Raw genomic sequence first — 25931 nt, forward strand, 5'->3', positions numbered from 1 at the left:
TCACCTCTAACGATAACATAAGCTCTGTAACACGAGATCAACCTTTCACTAGAAGTCCAAACAACTAAAAAAAGTGCACCTACCATGTTCCAGCCAGGGTAGAGGTAGTCCGTGCCAACAAATTCAAAGTAGTGAGCAAAACCTTCCTTCAGCCACACATCTTCCCACCATACTGGAGTCACGAGGTCACCAAACCACTGCAATTGAAAAATGAATGAGCATCAGATAAAATCAAATTTTTTTATCTAAAATCAGAATTATTTTATCTAAAATCAAATGTATTAAACTATGACTATCATAACTGGAATTCATTCCCCAACAGATTTTGTGATCTTAAAAGTATTATGGCAAGACAATTGATTTGTTCAAATACTTGGTGACACTAGGTTTTTGTTTTTGTTTTTGTTTTTATAAATGCTTTCAGGGAAGAACAAAAATATAATGACCAAGGAATACAAAAAGAATATTTAACCCGGAGAAGAAAGGACTCAGGAGAAAAAAACTGATCACAGCTATTTTCAAATATTTGGAGACCTGGTACACAGAAGAGGAAGAGACTTGTGTCTTGTGGCCCTACAAGGAACAAATAAGAACTAGTGGATGGAAATCAGGATTGGTAGATGTCTGCTAAAAATATAGGAGACCCTCTAACAGAATGAGATGGCCAAAGATGGAAAGTACTGCTGCAAGTGGTGAGCTACTCATCACAGGAGGTATGGAAGCATTGCCTTCTAACAGCACAGACAACTCAAAGAAGACATTGGCTGACTGAAGGAACTGAGGGCTTTCATGATGCTCCACACCTGACTCTCCATGATCTTGTGATAATAAGGGCCTGGACCAAAAAAAAATCTCTAAAATCCCTTCATGAAAAACAATGTCTTTTTTTTTTTTTGAGAGAGAGAGAGAGAGAGGTGGAGTGAGAGAAAGCTAGTGTAGGGGGGAGCAGAGGGACAGGGAGAGAGCAAATCTTAAGCAGTCTCCACACCCAGCACGGAGCTGGACACAGGGCTCGATCTCAAGACTCTGAGATCATGACCTGAGCTGAAATCAAGAGTTGGATGCTTAACCAACCAAGCCACCAAGGTGTCCCAATAATGTTGTTATTGTTAATTGGTGTTTTAATGAGATCATGATGTCCCACTCTGACATTCTTGCTTAGTTTGGCAGAAAGTTAAAGACATTCTTTTTTTTCATTAAAAATAAAAACAAAAACATTATATGCCTAGAGTGATCCTAAAGACTTTGTGTGTGATGATGAAAAGTCAGGAAATGTCCCTTCTTGTGCAGCTGACACTTAATTGTGGAGGCAAGGGCAATGAGGTGAGATACAAAATAAAAAATATAAAAGCAAATGAACAACACAATTCCAGATCCAATAAAATGTGAGAGGAATGGGGAAAAAGCCACTTTAGATTGTCAAAAGCAAAAATGCTCTCTCTAAGCAGGTGACATTTGAGCTCAGACTTTAACGATAAGAAGGAGCCAGCCATGAGAAAACCTTGGGAAGAAGATTCCAGGCAGATGTAAGCAACACTTAGTGTGAAGACCTTAAGTGGGAATGAGATATTTAAGAAACGGAAGGAGAAGGCAGACACTATCAGATCAGGTATAGCTTTAGGAGCTCCAGTGAAGAGCTTAGTGACTGAGCGTTTCAATATTAATAATAAAGTATCAGTTACTCAAGAGGATTGAAATACAAATAAGAGATAACTCTACATTGATGACCATAAAATAAATGATATTTAAAATCATTTTTATTCTTAATCAAAAATGCATGTTTCTCCTTTAAATTGAAAGCCTGTCTTAAAAATCATGACAATGCCTAGGTGGGAGAGAGGGTAATGTAGAAAATAATTTGGTAATGAGAGTGGAAATTCTGTTTCTCCCAGCTTCTGGACCCTTTTCTCGTGGTTTAGTAGCCTGCACTACCAAGTTCTAACAAGAAAGTAACATATAATACGGAACAAATGAAATCCGGTTCTAGGAACAAAGATAACATCATCAGTGTGCTTATTTCAACAGAACTATACAAGTAACCTGTTTCTAGGAATCTGCAAAAAGGAAACTGCTTATGCCTCGAAGAATTACTATGTTTCACTGGAAAACATCCTCTTTAGCACAGTGGAGGAATCCTGATTATCTGTGCAATGGATCCCCTTACGTCTGAGGCAAGAGACACATGCCTGACCTGGCAAGCATGACAGGTACAAACATCATGCAGGTTTACTTGCAGAAGGTTGGCATTGAGGGAAATGGCCATATGGCCTGAACCAATTTATCATTATGTCAGTATTCATGTATTAGCATTTAGCACTTCACTTTCTTTCGCTGACAGCATTTTCCACATAGTTCCTTCTTGAGTTTTTCTAGCTTTTTAAAAAGGTTTTGGGTTTATAACAAATAGAAGCCATACAGTATCACAATGAGATTTCCAGTGGTTTAACTTAAAGCTATCCATACTCACCAGGACAGGTATTGCTTTCCATTTGCATGAACATTTATTTTCAGTTTTGTCTTTTTTTTTTTTAACTAGAATCAAGATTCAAGTAAGCATTGCAAAATCTCTGTAATACCTTCCACTCATTGTAAGAAACTTCATAGAATCAAAATGAAATTAATTTTATCTCTGCTTCACTACAGAGTTGGCTAATTTACATATGAATTTCTAAACATGCCAAGACAAAAAAGTATCAATCACTGGAGAACAAAGAGTCTATGGCTGAGTTAGTGAAAGACTTCCTAAGTGTCTCTGTGATGGGAAAAAGGGAATAACAAATTGATTTCAGCAAAAGCAAATTTTGACACATACACAAAACTCAGCTGCATCTTGCAGCAATGCAATAAATCACTGCCATCACTGCACTTACCATATATACACACCAATAATCACAAGGAAATAAAGCAAGGTTGACAAGGACCCGGGACTGGATAGGGTCTCTGAAGAGGCTGCAGTGCCATCTCACTCAACTAAACTGAATGACAGTTGTTTATTCAATATCATCAGTGGGTTTGCTTTTGTTTGTGCTGTCATCTGAGAAAAATGACATATCATCCAAAAAGAACTACACAGTACTCTCTATATAATTAAAACTTAATTGGGAGGAAAATAATTTAGCTCCTAATCTAAGTATCTGAAATCATTCTGCATTCTCAACAGTTTGCAATTATACTTACACCCAATCCTTTTTCTCATACCTGGTGACATATCTCATGAACAATGACCATGGTGACATCCAGTAAATAAGAAATAGATGAAACACTGGGATCCAGCAGTATTCTTTGCTCCACAAAAATACTTAGTCCCCAGTTCTCCATAGCAGCGTACGGGTGCTTAGGCACAGCTAAAAGATCTAGAAACAGGATAAAACAATTCCAGAGGCTTTAACAAACATACCGGATTCTAAATTCATACCCTAAAAAAGTCCAGAAATCCTAATGAAAAGGAATATTTGCTCTTTCTCAGTAATTTTTTTTTTTCTAAATTAAACTACCTGCCATTTCTACATGACAGCAGAAATATAGGCTATCACAGTACACGCTGGCCATATCCATTCATCTCTGTTCATTTTCAGACCAGGTGCTGGAGGAGGCTGGAAGTATCGGCACCATTATTGATGGGCCCACCCTAATAAGTTTCAGGAAGTCAAGGAAACCAAATGCAGCAGAAATCTACAGAGTCAAAGGCATTATGCCTTCTAATGAAAACATATTCAGCTCAATGCAGTGAATACTGTACTCTTCCTTTTACCTCAAATGTTTTCAAGGGAAAACATTTTCTATATCAGTTTAAAAGTATGATGTGTCATTTTTCTAACTGCAGAAATTCTCCTGTATTTTTTGAGTTCTGTTAAAAATAAAACGTTGCATTCAAATATAGCTTAGAGACAAAACTGAAATAGTGGAAACTGGCATAAGGGCTACTGAGGAAGCCCGCAGGCTTTGGTTCTGGTCCTGCCCTCCACCATTAACTAGATATATGACCTCGGTAAATCACTTAATTTCTCAAGACCACAATTCCCTCACCTATAAAATAAGGTTATTGGCCTTCATTATCTCTAAAATCCCTTCCACCTCCAAAAATCTATGATTAGATGATGCTAAGATGTGTGCTTATTTTAAAAGGCTGTAGAGGTATTATCAACTTCTGGTTAAGGTGACACAATAAGTTCATGCTTTGATGTACTCCCTCGGCTCCAAACACATAGCAGTGATAAATAAAATATTAAAAGGGAAAACTAAAAAATATCTCCAGGCTTGAAAATAAACCTCTTCGTGGATCAGAAATGGTACAGAAATGCAAAGCAGCGATTGCATGTGAAGCCACAGTCCTGCTGCATTCTGACTCCAGGGGCAAGCAGTGGCCACTGGGGACTGGCTCCAGCAGGATCCGCCGGAGCCAAAGGGACCTAAGCCAAGCTGATTGCATGATGTCAGGGGTTGAGGTAGCGCATGCGTCTTCACAAGGGCTGTAAATAGCTGCCGCTCGTTGCTTCTTGGGAAAGCTAGGAAGTGGCAGAGTTAGGATTCGAACCCAGGCAGCCTGATTCCAGTGCCTTGCTCTTAAGCACAATGATGTAATGTTTTCAGTCTCTGACGCAAAAGTTCCATTTCCCAATAACCCCAGAGTACCCACCTAGGATGCCAAGAAAAAAATGGTACGAGAATGTTTGCTATAGTATTGTTTTTAAGAGTGAAAGGGGAGGGGCACCTGCGTCGCTCTTTTGGTTAAGGCTAAGCGGCTGCCTTCAGCTCAGGTCATGATCCCAGAGTCCTGGGATCGAGCCCCGCATCGGGCTCCCTGCTCAGTGGGAAGCCTGCTTCTCCCTCTCCCTCTGCCCCCTGCTCTCCCGCTCATGCTCCTCTCTCAAATAAATAAAATCTTAAAAAAAAAAAGAGTGAAAAGGGAAAACCAAATGCCTTTCACGAAGATAGTGGGCAAAGAAACTATAAAATAGTTAAAATAAAGGAATACTACACAGCAATTGAAATACACGATCTTACCCCTAGATTCTTATACTATATAAATCAATATGGATAATCTGAAAAACATAATGTTGATGGAACAAGATGTAAAATGACCCCTACCATATACTACTTAAAATAAGCAGAATAATACCATATGTTATAAATGGACACTCACACATGCACACACATACCCAGACAGATAGTAGCAGTAAAATGCACATGCAATCACATATGTATAGGAATGATGAACACCAAATTCAGAATCATGATTGCTTCAGTTCAGAACGGGCAGAAAGGGGATGAGGGACAGTCTTTCAGGTTCGTGGACCCCATTTCAGCATGGGGTTGGGGAGGATTTCCACACCACCAAGCAATTCTTGGACACTGGAGAATATGAGAATTCAACTCAGTTCTGCCACTATCTACCTGGAGATAGCATCAGATTCCACAAGTTAAGGGTTCAGTCCTACAAGACCGTCCTGTACCCCCACTTAAGATGCCAGTAACCAGCCCAGGTTGCTATCTGTACTTCTGACTGACGGGCTATAAATCAGAGGTTCCCATGATCTCCTCCTTAGGTTTGATTAATTTGCTAGAGAGGTACACAGAACTCAGAGAAACATTTTTACTTACTCGATTACCAGTTTATTACAAAAGGATGTAACTCAGGAACAACCTGATGGAAGCGATGCCTTGGGCAAGATACTGACAAAGGGTGTGAAGCTTCCATGCCCTCTTAGAGTGCACCATTCTCCCCAAATCTCTCTGTTCACTACCAGGGAGGCTCTCTGAACTCCATCCCTTGGGGTTTTTACAGACTTTGTTACATAGACATAATTGATTTAATCTTGGCCATTGACAATGGACCTCAATCTCCAGCCCTTTTCCCCTCCCAGGAGGAGGCGGCCAGAGGGTAGGATTGAACGTTCCAACTTGCTAATCATATGATTGGCTGGCTCCACAGCGATCAGATCTGCCCCTACCCTTAGGTGTGTCCCAAGAGTCACTTCATAAACATAACAAAGACACTAACATTAACATAACACAGACTCTCAAACCCTTAGGAAATTCCAAGGGTTTTGGAAGCTCTAAGGCAAAAACCCATGTAGAACACCAGTATTTGAGAAATATATATCAAATATATATGAAAAATACATATTTGGTCATTCCGATGACCAGATAGACATTTCTTATAAATCACAGTACTATAGATGGTCACAAAAGGGATTTCAAATCTGTCTTTAATATTAATTTTTTTAAAGCAGGTGATGGGTACATGGATATTATGTATAATATTATTGTTTCTTTTCTGTATGCTTTACGTATTTCATAATAAGAAAAAGAATAAAATGGTCAGCAGTCTTATAATATAGTTGACTGTCATGTATTCATCATTTCAACAAACATCTTCTCATCACTTCCTGTGTCCTTAAGTCTGAGATGTATAATAAAATAAATTGATATGATCCCTATATCCACTACATTTTAATTTAAGAATGGGGACATGAGAACATAATACAAGAAATAAAGAATAAAAAGTGCTGTGAAAGAGAAAGAAAACGTCTGGCTGGAGAAGTTCTTGAAAGAGTTATTATTTGAGCTGGACATCAAAAGCAAATAGGATTTCAACAGGCAGTCAGAGGTACTATCTGCATTCATTGACACAGACATTTATTTAACATCTCCTTTGCTCAATATAGGAATTGTCCTGTCCTTTGAGCTCTCCTTGCCTAATGGCACTTATATTCATATGTGGGTGTGTGCAGGAGGAGGAGGTCAATCAGCAAATAGTAAATGAATGAAAGAAATTGAGTGAACAATAAGTTCTACAAAGAAAATACAACAGAGTAAGACAATGATTGACGGATGGGGTTGGTGTAGTGTGGTCCACGCAGGCCTGCTAAAGTAATCACATTTTACCTGAGGTGTGAATAATGTTTGAGGCCAGCTATCCAAAGACTTGTCGAAGTGTGTTCTAAAAAGGGATAACAAATGCAAAGGTCCTAAGGAAGAAATGAGATGGGAAATGAGATGAGTATATTGGACAAACAGAAAGAAGGTCAGTGCGGCTGAAGGAGAACAAATTGCAAATACATCACAAGAAGACATTCTTCTATTTAAGATTTTAATTTGAGACCTTCCCTAAATATGACCAAACTAGGCAACAGACCCTCTCTGTGCCAACTCTGCCTGCCACCATCAGATGGCAACAGCAGTAAGCCATCTGGGATCATGTACTTGAAGGGACACGTGAACTTAGGAACAATCCTTTGGAACCAAGCCTGTTGTAAACGGAGGCACTTCTGTATGCGGGAGTTCTCCAAGAGTTGAGAGTAGTCAGGTCCCCACAAGTAAGTGAGCAGAGCAGGCCACACACTGGAATTTGGATTGGCTCAACTGGCACGAGAGAGAAGATTCCTGACTTGAGCCAGATGGAGACTCTAGGAATTTGTAATAAATGGGAAGGTACACTTAGGCGGCTGACATCAGACAGCAAAAGCCTAACTAGCAGCATAAGCAGTACAGCGAGGGGTCAGTTAAAGGTTGGTGCCAAAGAAACCACTAATGGTGACCTAAACCTACTGGTTTCCAGACTTCCGAGAGCACAGAAGTCAGGCCTGGGTAATAAGGCTAAACATCCACCACACAAGAACTCTTGAGCAAATGGAGCTAGACTCAGTAAAAAGTGATGGAGAACAGAGTAGAGCACAGAAGCATCAGTAATAGGAGACAGCTTCTCAGATACAGAAAGGTTTTACAATAGATATAGGGAACCATGTCTATGGATAGCAGAAGGGGGAAAAAGTGGAACTAAAAAAATTAGATTATGCTACTATCCACATAATAACCTTGTAACAAAATACCAACGAAACTTGGATTTTGTTCTAACAACTACTGAGAGATATTTTAACTGGGCTTCTCTGCTCTATGCCTTTATAACTTAAAGACTCTTAATATTTTTATATTTGTATAGCTTTATATTTTAAGAATACTTTTGGGGCACCTGCGTGGCTCAGCGTGGTTGAGCGTCTGACTCGTAATTTTGGCTCAGGTCATGACCTCATGGGTCGTAGGATCGAGCCCTGAGTCAGGCTCTCTAGTCAACGAGGAGTCTGCTTCAGTTTCTCTCCCTCTGCCCCTTCTCCCACTTGTTCACACATTCTCTCTCTCTCAAATAAATAGATAAATCTTAAAAAAAAAAAAGAATTCTTTCATGAAGCATATATCCATATAAACACTGAGACACAAATATTCTTAACAGTTTTACTTCCAATAGCCAAAAACTAGAAATAAATCAAATGTCTATCAGCAGGTGAATGTGGTATATCAACAAAATTCTATTCAGCAATAAGAAGAAATGAACTATCAATACATGTAGCAAAGTTGAATCCTGGAATAGCTAAAAAGGAAGAATATATATATATGTACAGTATGAATCATGCATTTATATGAAATTCTAGAAAATGCAAACTAACCTACAGTGTCAAAAAGCAGATCGGTGGTCTCCTGGAGACAAAGATGGGAGGTGTTAAAAGATTGCAACAGGAAAATTTTAGGGGTGAAGGATATGCTCATTAGGGTGATGATTTCATGGGTATATACATAACTTAAAAAATCAAACTGTACACTTTAAATGTGTGCAGTTACTGAACTTACTATACCTCAATGAAGCTGGTAAGTTGAAATGTTCTTTTGCTTAACTTTGAAGTTGTTAAGATTTATTCACAATGAATCAGGTTATTTTAATTTTTGCAAAAATAAATTTGTCATGAGGCTACATCCATTAAAATGTGCAACCATTCTCTTTAATATGCCTTGAAAATAGAAGAAAATTCCAATGTTTCAGAATCTAATTTACTTGGAAATTCAAAGAAAATCCTGGATAAAATTATGCATAATAGTGTTTCCAATTAATTACTACAGTTTTAAAAACTATAGACAGCAAATATTCATATAATTCTAGTGAATGCAATTATATACATTAACATAAAAATCTGACTTTCTCTACTTGATCCCTTCAATGCACTATAATTTGCCTTCTACCTTTAACACTGTCAAACAGCTCTTGCTAACTAAAATCACAAAATCTCATTTGTTTGATATTGCTGAGAATTATCATACTGTCTGTTGATCAGGATCTGTCATAACAGGATATCGATGTTCCTCCTCCACTTCTGAGATTAGCCTATCTTATTTTTGTTGCTTGTTTGTTTTGTTTTTATTTCGTCATCCTGACTTTTGAAAATCAAAGTTCCTAGTACTTCCATCTGTGAGTTGTTTTGTGTGTGTTTGTTTTTTTTTTTAACTCATTCTACCAGTTTTTTTTGAGTGTTCTTACCCACTCCAATGTCATCTGTCACCTCCCACATGCCTGGAAGCTCTCTTTGAGCTCCAGAAGAAAATATGGAAGCATTTTTGTGGTAGACATTTATGTGATAGCTCCCCAGTGTATGATTCCTTCTGGAATAGATCCCTCCCATTAATCTGGCTTAAACCTAAAGATAACCTTGCAACTTCCTCTTTCGCACTCTGAAGTAGTCAATCACCATGAAAAATGTCCTACTACCCTGACAACACTATGCTAAGAGGAACACTGAAACTATGTGGAAAGGTCCAAAGAATCACCAAACAGGGTCTAATAATACATACAAACCGAAATAGTCTCCAGTATGAGTGGCAATGTTCTGATGCATGACTTTGTAAATATCTCCTCTAATGTACTCTACATTATTAAATAGTGTGCGAGCAAAAAAAGTGTGTGATATCAGTCCTCCCTATGCCACGATCAGGCTCTGGGCTCACAGATCACTGTCGGTTGTCATCTAGAAAAAGATATATGGGCCCTAGTGCTGGGCACATCCAAGCCCTGGCTCTAAGGTGAGAGTCTAGTGTCCTTCAGCTCAGATACTTTCTGCCACAATATCAAGTTCACACTCCATGTTCTAAGAGTAAAAGTAAAGGAGATATCATTTGAAACATGACCTCTAGCTACTTGTCCATTGTCTTGCTCTCCCTTAACACTTTCCCTTTTGCCTAAGCCAGACTCCCTAAAGTCCTGGCTCTCCTCAGCAATATTTCTTCACCAGCCAATTCTGCCTTCCACTGTCCATACCGAAACTTGTCAATTCATTTTGCATTTGCCATCTATTATTTATCTAAATATTCTGAGAGCAGTAAGAGAGTCCCGGGTAAGATCAGAAGTCACAATGACCCAGATTTCAAACTTTAGCCTGAACAAGGATAGAAAGTCCTGGAAGATAAAAGGTTAAATACCAAAGAAAGAAGTTTGACCCCCTGCAACTCAAGAGCATCACCTCAGTGGCCAATCCCTCCAGACCTGAGCAGAAGACAGAGCTGCTGCCAAGCCTGGAGTATGACCAGAGGAAGTGGCTCTTTCCTTACAGAACAGTAGTGGTCCCTGGTTGGGTGTGTGATTTTCTGCTCAGAAAATCTAAAATGCCAGACATTAATCCTCAAAGTTTTGGTCTCACAATAGGGAAAAATCTGTAAGACCTTCTCATGGGAGTAACTAATCTTTCTTATTTTCCCTGTATGTGCGTATATTTTCTCCATTCATCCAGTCATTCACAAAGTCTGTTGAGTCCTTACTCTGCCTCCGGAGAGGAGTCTGACAATGACCTGGCTCCCATGGAGCTCACATTCCAGCTTTGGGGCCAGAGGACCGTTTCAGGGGGACAGGTAAGGAGCCAAAAAATACTCAGATAAATAAATAAAACAATAAGAGATTAGGATTGGGACTGTAATGAAAATAACACAGGGGATGTTAAAGAATATGGGGTTGTGGGGATGATACTTCCTGGTCAGAGTGAGTGACCAGGAAAAGCCTCTCTGGGGGGATAGTATCTAAGCTAAAACCCCAACCCAACTGAACTTTACCTCCATAAAGACAGGTCATTTTTCATTTCAATCGCTGCATTTCTAGAGTCTAGCACAGTGCCAAGAACATGGCTGATGTCCAAGAATTTATTGCAAAATAAATGAATAGTTTTCCTTGTGATGACATTCGTGCTGAATATAGCTTGCAACTGGTTTTGCTGGTTTTACAAGTCAGACAGGTACATAACCATTACCAATACTCATCTAAGAAAGAGCATTAAATTCTGCAATTCTGGTCAGCAGGCCTAGGGTTCTCTGCCATGTGAAGTATTCTGCTGCTTCTTTAAACTCCATCAAGGAGCACTCAGAGGCACTCCCTCCAGATTCACAGAACCATTCTGAACTCTGCCCTGGTCCTTCCACCCAAATCCATCTTGCTCTCAAAAAACCAACTTCTGACCTAACTCTTCCTTCTGTGTCCTGCCTCATATCACCCTTTTAATTGTACCCCCAACACTGTCCTCCATGCTCTACCCTAGCAGTATCTCAACACAACCCAAGTTCTCTTTCCAACTCTTGCTGCCTAGGCCTTCTTGGCAGAAGATAGCGAACATAACAGTTAAACGTTGGAGCTTTGGAGTCCACACTGTCTGGGATCCAAACCCAGGTCCAACGCTTCCTAGCCGGAGGACTTGGAACACATGGCTTAATCTCTCCCAGTTTCCATTTCCTCATGGATAAAATGGGGATATTAATGGTACCTTCCCTACAGGTTGTCGTGCAGATTAAATGAGATGGTCCATGTAAAGCACTTAGTCTTAAGTACAAAACATGATAAATCAATGCTATCACTAGTTGGGATCTTTCCAGTTCAGCCCCACCTTGGGGAATTGAATGCATCACAGGCTTTAGCTTAGAAGAGGAGGAATTTTATCTTTGAACAAAGATATGCTACATCAGGCATCTTAATTTCTGAATTGAGATTTTATGCTAGGATGTAAAGCCATATAGGGCCTACCTACAAATGAGCAAACAAAACAAAAGAGACTACATCATAGGACATTTACATATATAGGGATGCTGAGTAAGTTCTAAAGGTATAGCAGGTAAAAACAAATGTTATATTTTGATTATGCCATGACCAGCGCTTGCGCAAGATACTATATACGTATGCATTTATGCTTAAGTATAAAAAATAAAACTTGCTCTGACAATTACCATATGTGGCTAGTAGAAATAGAAGTTGCATTTGAAATAGTAACATAAACAAGATAAAATTCACAGAAGTTACCTATTACCGGTATTTATAAAATGAGAACCAACTTTTTTTCTTCTTTCCAAGAGCAAATTCTGAAGTTTTGTTTTGTTATTTACTCACAAACTGGTTAGGTTCTGAACGGCTGTTTTTAAGTTCATTTGACAAGTTTAAGCTTTGCCCCTCCCTGGGTACACTTCCACCAAATTTAAGAGTGAATCAGTCCTTCAAAGCTTAAAACAAAACACACTTTCTCCTGATGGACTGTCTATTGGGACGTCTTTCTATCAAAAAAAGGCTAGTTTCAGCTACACCTTTTGGCCTATAACAGAATTTTCATCAGTACCACTTGTATTCACAAGCTTAGCATTTAAGTTCTCAAATTCCTAGCATTCTCCCAAAGAAGCATTAGACCATAATACGCAGTCTGTGTTTTTGCTGATCCTCCTGCCACATATTCAAAAGATTTTTTTTTTTTCATTTCTGCAATCACTTTTTTTGACACTTACTGATTACTGTCAGTTGCAAAGGGGGAATGCGTTTCATGTGTTGCCTAATTTCCTTTTCCCTTGAAAAAGAATTTCTATGCCAAAGGACTTATCCTATATGCACAAGGAATATTTGTCATTTTCTCACCCATTTAATTTTTTAAATTAGCTCTACTCCAATTTCCATCATCATATTTTGCATCTTCTCCAAGCACTTTCCAAACTCATGGTCTTTGCTTTAATGGGCATGATTAGGCATAAACATCGAACACACACTGAATGACCCCGATCTTCATCGTTTGGTAACAGGCCAAATTGACTAATACTTGTTATATAACAAAGACTTGCTGTTACCTAAGAGAATGTAGGTTGAAAGTAAAGGTTGCTCTCTATTAAGGTTTCATTTATGATGCATTTTCATTTATTCCTAAAATACCAATTCATTACCTAGTATGGGCCAGACTGATCTGGACACTGGATATAAACCTTGAACAATAAAGATGAAATCCCATTAAGCCCCAATGGGGGATACAGTCAAGTTAAAAAAGTAGAGACATTATAGACAAACATGCAGGAAACTGCAGTACAGAGAATATGCTACGATGAATACCTGGTATAATGGATGCAACACAGAGCAGAGATTAAGAACATGGGCTCTGAAGCCAGGCAGCCTAGGTTCAAACTCAATTCTGCTACTTAATGAGGCATGTTACTTATCATTTCTGTCCCTCATTTTCTTTACCTGTAAAATGGAGATGATTATAATTGCAACTATCTCACAGGGTTACTGCGAGGGCTATTGTTGGAACACAATTCTCAAGGGTCTCTCACATTTCTGTATGTCTTATGAGCACAGATACTGACTGCATTTTGTTCCAGGCTGTCTTTTTAAGAATATTTGTATAGCAAAAATAGAGATCGTGTCCTCTCCACAGAAAGGACAGGCAGAGATACCATCATTTATAAAAGAATCAGGTTCTGTAGGCTCAGGTTCCTCACCTGTAATATAATCCACTGTATATGGAGGTATCACATGGCCCTCCTTGCATTGCTCTTGGGAACTGGGAATCAGGGAACTGGCACAAAAAGTACTGAATCTCTGGCTACTGTTGTAGCTAGAGCTGTCAAGATTTTCTCTCTAACCCAGGAATTTCGTGTCTTCTGCAAGCATTCCTGAAGCAATGCCAGGCTGACTTGTCAAGCTTGTAAATGGGGTAAGGTAAAACTCTCAGCCCCCACACCATTCTTAACAACTATATGAGCTCATACACGTGAGGTGCTTAGAACTGCACCTAGCGAGTGGTAAGTTCTCAATAGCTGTTAGATATAATGGCAGACAACAAAATGCACTTCCAAAGATGTCCATGGCCTTGTTGTCAGAACCTGTGAATATATTACATAACTTGGCAAAAAGAAACGAAGGCACAAATAAAATTAAGGTTGCTAATCAGCAGACCTTAAGATGGAAGAGCAACCCAGATTATCAGGTGCACCCAATATCATCACAAGGGTCCTGAAAAGTGAAAGCAGGAGCCACAAAAGTTGGTGTCAGAGTGAAGCAATGTGAGAAAGACTGTAGAGGTCACTACTGGCTTTGAAGATGGAAAGGGGTCATGAACCAAGGAATGCAGGCAGCCTCTAGAAATTAGAGAAGGTGAGAAAGTTTAGAGATTCCCCACCCCCAAGCCTTTAGTGAAAGCAATGTCAAATTGCCAATGTACAGAACTATAAGATAACAAATTTGTATTGTTTTAAGCCACTAAGGATGTGGCAATTTGTTACACCATCAATAAGAAACTAACAGAGCATCACTCTCATCATCATCATTACCTTTGTCATTATTACTGTATTGACAAATATGCCATATTACTATATATACTATATAATATGTATTAATATTATCTATTATAATATATTGCTATTTTATATACTATATTACTACAGCATTACTATATTATTATCATTACTACTATGTAAAAGAGGTCCCAAATCTTAACATAAGAATGGGGAAAGGCTATCTGGAGAAAGTCAGTTATGAGATTTATTGAGTAAAAAGGAATTATCTGGAGGGAAAGTATATTTCAGGTTAAGGGTATGTGCAAACAAGTAAGAGAGAATATGGTACTTTCAGTAAATAAAAACTAAATCAATGTGTCTGAAGAATATAGTGACAAATCCTGTTTGGGACATGCTGAGTCTGAGATGCCTCTGGAACATCCAAAGAGAGAGATCTAGTAAGAGAGGCTGAATACAGAGGTCTTATGTGTTGGGGAGAGATCTGGGCTGGGGGAACAGATTTAAAAAGTCATCAACATGTATATACTAGACTGTGACTGATACAGAGCATAGAAGAGGACCAAAAAGATCTCTGAGGAGCACTGAGATTTAAAAGACAGGCAGAGGAAGGGGGAAATGGAGCAGGACACATAAAGGGTATTAGCAGGCACTGTCATAAGAGTGGGGGGAAAAAAACCAGAAGAGTGTGACATCACATCATTCAAGAGCAGTGAACCACCCAAAAAGGAGGCAAGAGTAGACAATGTCTATGAGTATCTTCAGTAAATTCAGGTGAATTAAAAAAAAAAAAAAATTCAGGTGAATTTATAAAGCATGGCTATTATATACTCCCGTAGTTAAATATTAATTAATTAAATATTAATGTTTTCAAGTAATACTAGCTTACCATGCAGTATCATTCTCAACAGATTTTCAAAATGAACTATAAAAACTTTACACAATACAACACGAAGTCTAATCACATGGGTTAGCATCATCACACCTAAAGGGGAAAAAAAATACAATACTGTGCTAGGGGCTCTCATTAATCAGTTATTTATTGAGTGTCAGTTGTTGGAGTGGGCCCATCCCAAAACACGTAACTCAGGTGTCTTTCTTGTATCAAAAATGAGGTAGCTGGGAGTCATTTTGGAGGTTTGGATAGCTCTTTGACATTCTTTAATTGACAGATTCACATTTCCAGCAGAAGAGAGTATAAAAATGGTACTATTTATAAAGGAGCATTCTTAACTCTTGAAACTTGGAGTTGTCAGTAAAATGTATTTCCAAATTCATATGCACTTTAGACAGCCTGAGTACAAAGTGGTTACCTCTAAAAGAAATTATTTATGTAGGTCTGGTAAAGTGGAAACAAAGATTCATTGTGCCTTAAAGCCAGTCCCTCTAGCATAAACTGTACTAGTAGTACACACAATATTCAATAAAAAAATGCAATCATATAATTCAAAGGAACCAATGTTGGATTCTTAGCTTAAAACTGTCAAGCATTAATTTCAAGCAAAATCAAATATTTGTGGAAGCCCCCAAGAAAAAAATCACTGAAGCCCATGGTTGTTGATTTTTTATCACTTCTTATTGCAGTGTAAAGTATTATCTGATATTAACTGGCATCTAACAATGGATGCATTTTCAGAGAGCTAGCAGTATAAACAGGAAATACCAAAATTCACTGTGAATTTTAAAGGTTTCTAGGGAAATCTCTGATGGTGTTTGGGGTAATGAAGGCAGAGGAAAAAAGGGAGGAAAATACAGTTAAAAAATAGAACAATTATAGAACCAGAAAAAGTGGTGACGCTGTGTTACTTTACTAAATTTTAACACTACTCCAACCTAATTTGCCTTTAAGGGAACTAAAATAAAACCTTATCAGTTTAGTCCTTGGCATATTACTTAAAGACTTTTTTAATAATCCAAACCCATAGATTTACCATTTGAAATAGCATCAAGTCACTCAATGCCATGAAGAAAAATGAATGTCATGTCCCATTCAGGGCTGAATAATGTATCAGATGGGAGGTGTGATCAAAATACGAACCATGTCTTTCATTACTGAAGGCACCTGATGATTTGCTATAAATATCTTCTTGAGAGTATAAAAAAAAAACTACCTTTTCCAAATTTTTCTACAGAAGGTTTTCTAAGAATTTCTATTCAATGATTTTTTTTCAAAATCCATTACTAGTGTTCCAAATATTCCCTAGTTCAATTTACATTAGATCAAGAAATGAAGTACAGAAAGAACTAATAATGAGCCAGAGATTTAACTGAAACCTTTACTTCTCCAAGCTCCAGTATCTAATGTGCATCACTAAGTTATACTCCTAAGGTGTATTTTATAGGAAGGAAAACATTTTGTATGCCTAATGGGGAAATGCTGAGAAGAGGGGATTTTTTTTTTTTGTACCCATCATAAAAATGTTGCTCCTAATGTAAATATGCAGGGAATTGACATGATGGAAAATTGCCAGAAGCCATTTTCCTAACACCACAGTTAATAGAACATGAGGGTTCTATAGCTCAAACCGACAGGTAACTGATCACTGTACACTTGGGCAGGGCGGGGAGGCTACCCTGAAGCAAATGGCAACACCCCTCTCATTATTTCTGTTTTTCTTGTCCTCTTAAATACACTATGCAAATTTTTTCCTTGTGCCTTGGAACCTGTCTGAATAGTTATTAAAATCAAAACCAGTATTCTGGGGAGTGCTGCACTACAATGCACAGGTCCAAGAGCACTAAAGCTGCTGCTCAAGTTTTGCAGGAGCATTTGGGATATCCCAGTCCTGGATGGGGGTTGGTACTCTGAGGACCTGACTATCTTATAGCCTGAGCAGAAAATGTTACAAAGTGTTTGGGATGTTCTACAAGCTAACTACCTCAGGGAGCTTGTGTCCACTTCTCTGGATCTCAGCGCATTCATGTATGTATATACATATGTGTGTATGCATATATATGTATATAATATACATTTTATATAAATATATAGTGAGTGTATATAAGTGTATACATTATATAATATTACATATATGCATATATATACAGTGTATACACATATATATGATTGAAATTAGCTGGGTTTGGGTGACTTCATTTAATTTTATGACTCTACCATTCTAAATTCATGTTGGAAGTAGACCACTTTTTATCTTGTCCTATGTAACTTCAGGCAGATGTAGGTATTAAAATCAGGCCACAGTTGTGGGCTTTGTCCCATGGGGTCTAATTTAATACAAATAATAGCTAACAATACTTTCCAAAAATCATACTCAATGTCTCCAAATTAGCTATACAAATACAAGACCTCTAACTTCTCAGCTGGTTTTACTCCTAACCTCCTGATCTCTACTGCTCCTCAAGTGTCATCAATTGTTGATTACTAGGCAAGTTCTTCTATTTAATGAAATCTCCATCAGACTCTCAGGACCAGCTCCATATCTACTGAATCAGAATATGCCTTTTAACAAGAGCCTCAAGTGATTCACATTCACATTAAAGTTGGAGAAGCACTGACCTACAGCAGATCATCCATGGTGGGATGTTTTCCCCCAGGAGTTTCATAAGACTATCCATGAAGGTGTGAAACTAAATTACAACTTTTATTTGTATTTACTTTGGTCTGATATGAAAATACTCTCCCCTGGCCAAATTATTCAGGACCTTGGAGAGAGAGCAGGAGTTCACAAACAACATGGCACGGACTCTCTCACTGGTTCACTTTCAAGGGATTAGGGCATGGGGTACCCAATTAAATGGATTTGTGAATTATATTACCTAGTTCAACTAAACCAACCCTAACAAAATAGGTGGTTTAAAAAGACTCCTGCAAAAAAATAAGAGATAGAGCTTAATATAATAACACAAGGACAACAGAAAATGACAAAAGCTGACAGCTCTTTAATTCTGAGTAAGAATAGCTGATGTTTTTTGAGCACATACTAATAGCCAGCCACTTTCTAAGTCATCTGCATACATTAACTCAGCTAATGCTAACAATTCTTTGAGATGGACACTATTCATAGTTCCATCTTGCAGATGAGGACTTGAAGCACAGAGACATTAAGTCAACTGCCCAGGCCAGTTGGGTACTGGCAGAGGTGGTATCCAAACTTTGACAGGCTAGCTTAGATCTCCCGACCACTATACTCTATTCACTCTATTGCATCTGCATTATAAGGTTAAAAACAGAGATATATTATTTATTACAAAAAAGAAAAAGAGAACATATTTACCAACAGGAGTCCTTACACTATTGATTTACATCCATTCTCACTAACAATGAACTGCACTTTAAGCACATACTGTGCCTTGAAATTTAGCGGGTATAAGTATTATGTGTATTACTTCAAAATAAATAAATATAGTTAAATAGGTATGAACATGCTAAAAAATTTCATGCTAGTGACATACAATAAAAAAAAAAAAAAGACTTCTGTCATAGTGCTGTGGTTCTTAAATTCAAGCAGTCATTGGAATAATTGGTTAAAAATACATATTTCTGGGCCTCAAGCCCAGAGTCTCTCTCTGATCCAGTAGAGCCAGGGTAGGGTGTGAATTTGTATTTCGAACAAGTGTCCAGGAGATGCTGATGCTGATGCTGGTCAGGCGATCACACTTTGAGAATCACTGTTATAAAGGAGCAGTTAGAACAGAGGACCTCAAATACTCTCATACATTTAAGTCACCTGAGAAATGTTTAAAAAATATTAATGTCTGGTTCCTCTCCCAGAGATTCCAAATTGATTCTTTTTTTTTTAATCCATTTTATTTGGACATCACTTCAAGCCTACATAATTCAGTACAAGAATACGTAAATACTCTTTATCAAAATTCCCCAAATGTTAATATCTTATCACATTTTAGTTTAAATATGCTGACTAATATGTTTTTGTACATGCAAATGATGAAAATAAGTATATAAATATTAACTGTTTCAGGTAAATTGAGAATATGGTGCCCTTTGCCCCTCAATCTTTCATGGTATATTTCCTAAAAAAACATGGCCATCCTCTTACTAAGCACCTATAGTCACCAAAATCAGGAAATCACCATTAATGTAGTAGCAACTGTTGATAGACCTCACTCAATTTTAGCCAATTGTCCCAATAATGTTCTTTGTAACAAAAGAAAATTTAGTTACATGTCTTGCATTTAGTTGTCTTGTTTCTTTAGCCTCCTATAATTTGTGACTATTCAAAGTCCAAATTGACTGTCCTAAGGAGGGACCTAGGCTTCCTTACTCTTTAAATAGTCCTCATGTGCAGCAAGAGTTGAAAATCACTGCTTTAGGAGAGGGAAAATGGAAGGACAAAGACTAGTTCAAATTAGTCCAGGTAAGAAATAATGGAATCCTGGGCGCCTGGATGGCTCAGTCGTTAAGCATCTGCCTTCGGCTCAGGTCATGACTCCAGGGTCCTGGGATTGAGTCCCACATTGGGCTCCCTGCTGGGCGAGAAGCCTGCTTCTCCCTCTCCCTGCTTGTGTTCTTGCTCTCGCTGTCTCTGTCTCTGTCAAATAAATAAAATCTTAAAAACAAAAAAGAAATAATAGAATCCTAACTAAAATATAGAGGTGTTCAGAGATGGAAACAGACAGGATTTGGTAATTAATTAAGTACGAAGATAAGAAACCCACCAAGGAGGCATAGACCATGCTACCTAGTTGAACAAATGGGTAATGAATAGGATCATGGTGTTTCATTAACCAAGACTGTGAATCCAAGGAACCAGAAGGGGCAAGAAGATAAGGAGAAGAGAAAGGGAAAAATATTTTTATATTACAAATAGAACAAATTATTTTCATAATGCTAACCTCAAAAGTCCATTTTTGCCAGTAATGGAAAAATGATACAAAAAGTTCCTTTCCATTAACAGCATACATGTCTTTAAATCCTTCTAATAGTTAAAATCCAGGCTGCCTAGCTTCAGAGTTCATGTTCTTAATCTCTACTCTATGCTGCATCCTGTTCTATTTTTATGTTAATGAGAAAGAAATTCAATTAAGAGCCAAACAATAAGTCAAAAATAGTGGGGATTAGCACCCAGGGCTATGAGATACTAAACCCATCAAGCCTGCCCTAGTCTGTCTATCTTTTTATTCCCGATGACGCAGTCTGAACTGGTCTATCGTTTTAGGAAACTTTTGGAAGAAACAGTAATAATAACAGAGGTAGTGTGTCTGGAACCCTGGGTAAAAGTGTTGAAATTTCAGATTACATGGACTTCTGCTGGTGTCTAGGAAGATACGAAATAAACCATGTTTTCAGGTTTATTAGGGACCACCAGTGCTGATTTCCACAAATGTTCAATCCCCTCTTACACAATTATATTATAAAAGGCAAGACTCCCAGTAAACTAGCTCTAAATTCCTTTGCTTAAGTGACAAAAACTTCATGTAAAAATACAGTTAGACCTCTATTTTAAACATAATTTTGTTGTCAACTAAGAGCCTGAAAAATTCTTCGGTATGGCATTTTATCTGATGTTAATTAAAAACATCAAAAGCTGCTCCCCCATCCACAAACACCCTATAACAAGAATGAGTGAATTTTAATCCTTAGGGAAAAGGGGAAACGGGATCTGATGCAAACCACACTCTATTGACATTCTCAAATTAAGAAAATATATATGGCAAGGTACTGACTGCTACGATATAAAAATGTTTCATTTCCACTCTGGCTGAATATAACAGCAGGTGGTAAAGTGGCATTACAAGACAGTCACTTTAAGCCCAAAGGCAAAAGATCCATTCTATTTGCAGAGTTAGCTTAAGTTATTCTATTGCTTCTTCTATATGTGTGCGCACGCGTACGTGAACACACACACACGCCCCCAAAATAAAAACTTTCCATTATCTCCAAAGGCAAACACATGACTAGTTGATAATATGTCTCCCTTTTTTTTCTTTCCTCGATTGCTTTCTATAATGCTGTCATTCAAATCATTGGGCTAAACTACAACAGCACTTTGCTTACTCTAAAATGCTTTAGTGATATTAAATGTTATTTCTGAATAATCCTATAATTCACAATGCAGTAAATAATAGGCACGACTTTTAAAAATAGTTCTAAAATAGTCAAATGAATTAGACATTAATATCTGGCTTTCAAATACATTTTTATTGGAACACTCCCACCCTAAGTTTATAGAAGCTAATTAAAACCTATTAAATGCTTAACACTAATACTCAACTGAACCACTGCTCATTTGCCAAATGATTGATTACTCAGAATGTTTTTCATTTGAAGGAAATCTGTTTCATCAGGAATTTACCATGGTCTCATTTGTTAGACTAAACACAGCCCTACTGCTAACCCAAACGACATCATCACACAATTTAGAAAAAGCAACCTCTCTTCAAGGCACTGTACCGCCATCTGCCAGAAAATGGTCTTAATAAATATACAAATCTCTGATGGTTACAAACACAAACAGTGCCGTTCTAGAGTTGTGTACAACCTAACCTATCAGATTGTGCCAACAGAATTAACAAAAAGTGATTCCTGATCCATGTAGCTCACAAGTCTAATGCACTCTGCAAGGAGACAGTGAGGTGGGCTTTCAAAATAACAAATACACTGCGAATAGATGATTTATGAAATACCACATGTGATCCAAGGACCCAGCAATCATTAAGAACATGATGGAAAATCAGATGCACTTTCCTTTACATAGGCTATAACAAAAAAGACCAAACGGACTTAAGTTAAAAGTGTTAGAGTTAAAAATTTTTTTCTGACAAGAGCTATTGAAAATCCAGGTAATGTGCCAAGGAAGTCTCCTTACTTAGCGTTGTTCTCAGCTCTGCTGTACACTTGAATCCATTCAGGAACTTTTAGCAATACTGATGCATAGGCCACCCCACATTCTGTCTGAAACTCTAGGGGTGGGGGCCCAAGCATCAATCTTTTTGGAAGTTCCCCAAATGACTGATCTAAAACCTCTGACTTAGGTGATTTTATGAACAATGTTCCTACTAGAATGGTGGTTCTCAAACTTTAGTTTGCATTAGAATCACCAGGAGGGTTTCCTAAGACAGACTGTTGGTCACAACTTCCAGAGTTCATGATTCAGTAGATGCTGATGCTTCTGATCAAAAACCACACCTGGAGAATGACTGGTTTGGAAGCTTAATACTCAAAATGTTGTTGTCCTGAGATGTAAACTTTGACATCACTTGGAGCCTGTTAGAAATGCAGAATCTCAGGAAGTACCTGGGTGGCTCAGTCAGTTAACCATCTGACTCTTGATTTCGGCTCAGGTCATGATCTCAGGGCCATGAGATCAAACCCTGCATCGGGCTCCCACTCAGCATGGAATCTGCTTGAGATTCTGTCTCTCACATTCCCTCTGCCCCTCCCCACCTCAAATAAATAAATATATAAATAAAATCTTTAAAAAAAAAAAAAAAGGAAATGCAGAATCTCAGACTACACCCACTACTGAATTAATATCTGAATTTTAACAAGATTCCCAAATGATTCATATAGAGATAAAAAGGTGAGAAACACTGTGATAGAGCACAGACTAATTAAAAAGTTTACTAGAACAAGAAAAATATAAATGGGGATGAAATAGAGTAGGGACTTATAAATACCTAGAGAGCTCATAGTCTGAAAACTTCTGTGCTAACCAACCATGTCCATGTGGGAATGCAGAGTCAGTTACCAGATATTCTAATTTTTCAAGAAAGATAGCAATCTGGATTTTTATGTGAAATCCCCCAACTGTAAAATACTAGCAATTAAGTCAAAGATTTTATAACACCTTTAAGACCAAATAAAATATGTCCATGGGCCATATTTGGCCCATAGCTTGCCTGTTATGTGACCCCCGGCCTAGAAAGAGTCGATCAACTAATTGAATTAGACTTTGAAATAAATCACTGGAAATCCCCTTAGAACTCTTCCTTTAAAAACTGAAGATAAATGATATATTTGACAACAGTTAATTATTTTCCATAGGGCATACTTCTGCCTGACATGAACTCAGCAAAGCAACAGAAATAAATGTTAGACAGGGCAGCTTTGATATATGTGTTATGGAAGAAAAACTACATGGTTGTAAGGTAGAGGTGAGAGAGGATGCTGAGATGCCTTGGTTGCGCCTCTGAAGAACAGGGAATGCACGAGCAATCAATCTCAAAATAAGAAAAGTGAGGCATTTTGATTGTGTTTGCTGATAAATACACAGATGGACACAGCCAAATTTCTAATCCTAAGCCTTTCAGAGAGAAGAAAAATATGTAGAATTTATTTTCACTTGTAAAGGAAGATAAGGTAAAAAAAAAACCTCAGTTCCATACTTCTCCATCTTTATTTAACAGCATCGCATTGTGTAATTTCCTTTAACTAGAAAGCAGTCTGAAAAAGTTTTCCAATGAGACACACGATATTCTTCGTGGATGCCATGTTAATGGTCACTGGGTGTTTTTTCTTTAAACCTCATACAATCACTTATTAAAGTCATCTTAGAAGCTATCTAGAGAATAACAAGAAGGTACCTTTCAGGAAGGTCACATAGGACTAGAAAAACACAAAAGGAGTCGCTTAGCAGGTTGAAAAGCATCATAAAAGTCAAATTCTATATCTGAAGTGGGAGAGAAGAGAACAGAAAGTTATGAAAACTGCTTATTACTCTGCTAGAGTAGCAGTAAACAAGCGAAGTTTCATAAAGGGCATGGGAATGGTACAGGAAAAAGAATTAAGAGAAATATCTGATCTCCCCCAACCGGCTGGCCTTCCTAGCACACCTCTTCCACTACATGATCCTTAAACTCCATAACCTCGAAAGGCATTCTTTCCAGGATCAGTAACACATTTCTTAGCCTGTGATAAAAGGCATTCATAATACAGTTTAGCTTTAATCCTATTAAATTATTAAATACTATCTCACACTTCTCTCTAAATCCCTTCCATTAGGTCAAAAATTAAGACAATAGATACTTTCCTATTCTCTAAATATATCCTTATAAACTTTTCAAGCTTTTGCCATCAGAATAATGAAACCAAGGTTAGCAGGATGTCCTTCTCCGTTCAATATTTGAGAGAGCCACCATCATCTCTCTGTTCTCTCATCAGCCTATTTTATAAAGTCTTGGGTATGCCAGTGACATTTTACTAGCAAAGGTATATTAGATGAAATTATTTCTTCAAAAAAAATCATTAACATCAGATAAAGTAGCACCTCAAACTGCATATGGCACCTTAAATGACATATATTAGCAGATAAAGGACAGACATCTATAGGCCTACCAAAATAAGGAACTTAGCAGTTGAAGCTGCCAAGGTTAGAGACTACAAATGTGAGTATATCCTAAGATCTATATTTAGGTAACTTTTCATCTTTGGGAATTTTTTTAAATAAAAAAATTAGAACATGATATCAAAAGAATTCACTGAAAATCAGAAGCACTTTGTTTTTTACCACTGCCTGCAAGAAACCATGTGACCTAAGGCCAAAGCATTTCAGTTTATCTTAAACTGATGTCACAATTTCATTTTCATTATATACAAAAGGAGGAAAGAAATAAATTAGCATTTAATCGAGGCCAAATATCTGCTAGGCTCTGTTTGACAAAATCACCGGCCAGATGAAAGGATGAAACAGACAACCTTTATGGCCCCTTTACTTGAAAGCTTATCTTGTTTCTATGGAATATTTAATAAATTGATATGTAAATCACATGTAAATCCTGATCACAGTAAGTTCCTTACACAAGAACCACAGTTCTCTTGGAATCCATTTTCTTTCGACCATAGCCTTACTCACAATGAATAACTCTTTTATCTACTTATTAGTAAGAAATCCAGAACTATAGAAAGGATCTATAATAGGAAAGAAATAAAATGCCTTTCTTTCTGGTCATGTTGCCATAGCACATTATAATGTTAGAGCGAGGGGAAAAAAGAAGAAAATATATGTTCACCACTTACTGCAAAATGTTCCAATCAATGTGTTTCCCATTTTTCCTAACAATACTCAAGTTTTCCTTTGTTTTTCCCAGTTCACTTCATTGACATATCTCTGTTGATACTGCCTTACTATTCTAAATGCTAGAGAAACAAAAAGGAATGATACTCAGTCTAAGCCCTTGTTTTTTAGGACTCAAAAAGATCATAAAACAAATTGTTTCAGTACACAGTAAGTGCAATATGCCTAAGGCATTAAGAAAACACAAAAAGAGAGCATCTGATTCAATCAAGTAGTCAAAAGGAAGGTTTCCTAGAACAAATGATGCTTGAGTAGGTCCCCTGAAGATGAAACAGGGGTGGGACAAAAAGCAAAAGGGGACACGAGGCAACCCAAGCAGAGGGAATACTGAAAAGAAAGGCACAAGGGTCAAGTAGCACAGTACACATGGAAAACAAGCTATAAAATATTATTGAAGTACCAAGTGAGACATAAAGAGTATGAGAAAATGTAGTGGTTGTCAGTGGTGAATCATGGAGGACCTTATATGTCAGGCTGAGAGTTTGGATTTTATTTTAGGGACAACGGGAAGCCAATGGAGGGTGCAGGAGAAGAGCACAGCCAGATTTGTCTTTATTGTGTTGGAAAGATGGATCTGAGATAGAAATGAGAGAAGGC

The 25931-nt window shown here is 37.7% G+C and overlaps 1 protein-coding gene across 1 annotated transcript in view; it reads right to left on the reverse strand.

Moving 5' to 3' along the window:
• Window positions 1-25931, reverse strand: part of TRHDE (thyrotropin releasing hormone degrading enzyme) — a 364327-nt gene that overhangs the window by 175410 nt on the left and 162986 nt on the right. Inside the window, exons 4-5 of the mRNA XM_045872950.2 lie at window positions 3199-3353; window positions 84-197 (exon numbers count right to left, since the gene is read on the reverse strand). Of these exons, the coding sequence (XP_045728906.1) occupies window positions 84-197; window positions 3199-3353 (269 nt within the window). The remainder of the gene's footprint in view (window positions 1-83; window positions 198-3198; window positions 3354-25931) is intronic.

The sequence above is a fragment of the Mirounga angustirostris genome, unplaced genomic scaffold, assembly GCF_029215605.1.
Source record: "Mirounga angustirostris isolate CCGP_5_RB_7025 unplaced genomic scaffold, mMirAng1.0.hap1 SCAF_5, whole genome shotgun sequence".
Taxonomy (NCBI): Eukaryota; Metazoa; Chordata; class Mammalia; order Carnivora; family Phocidae; genus Mirounga; species Mirounga angustirostris.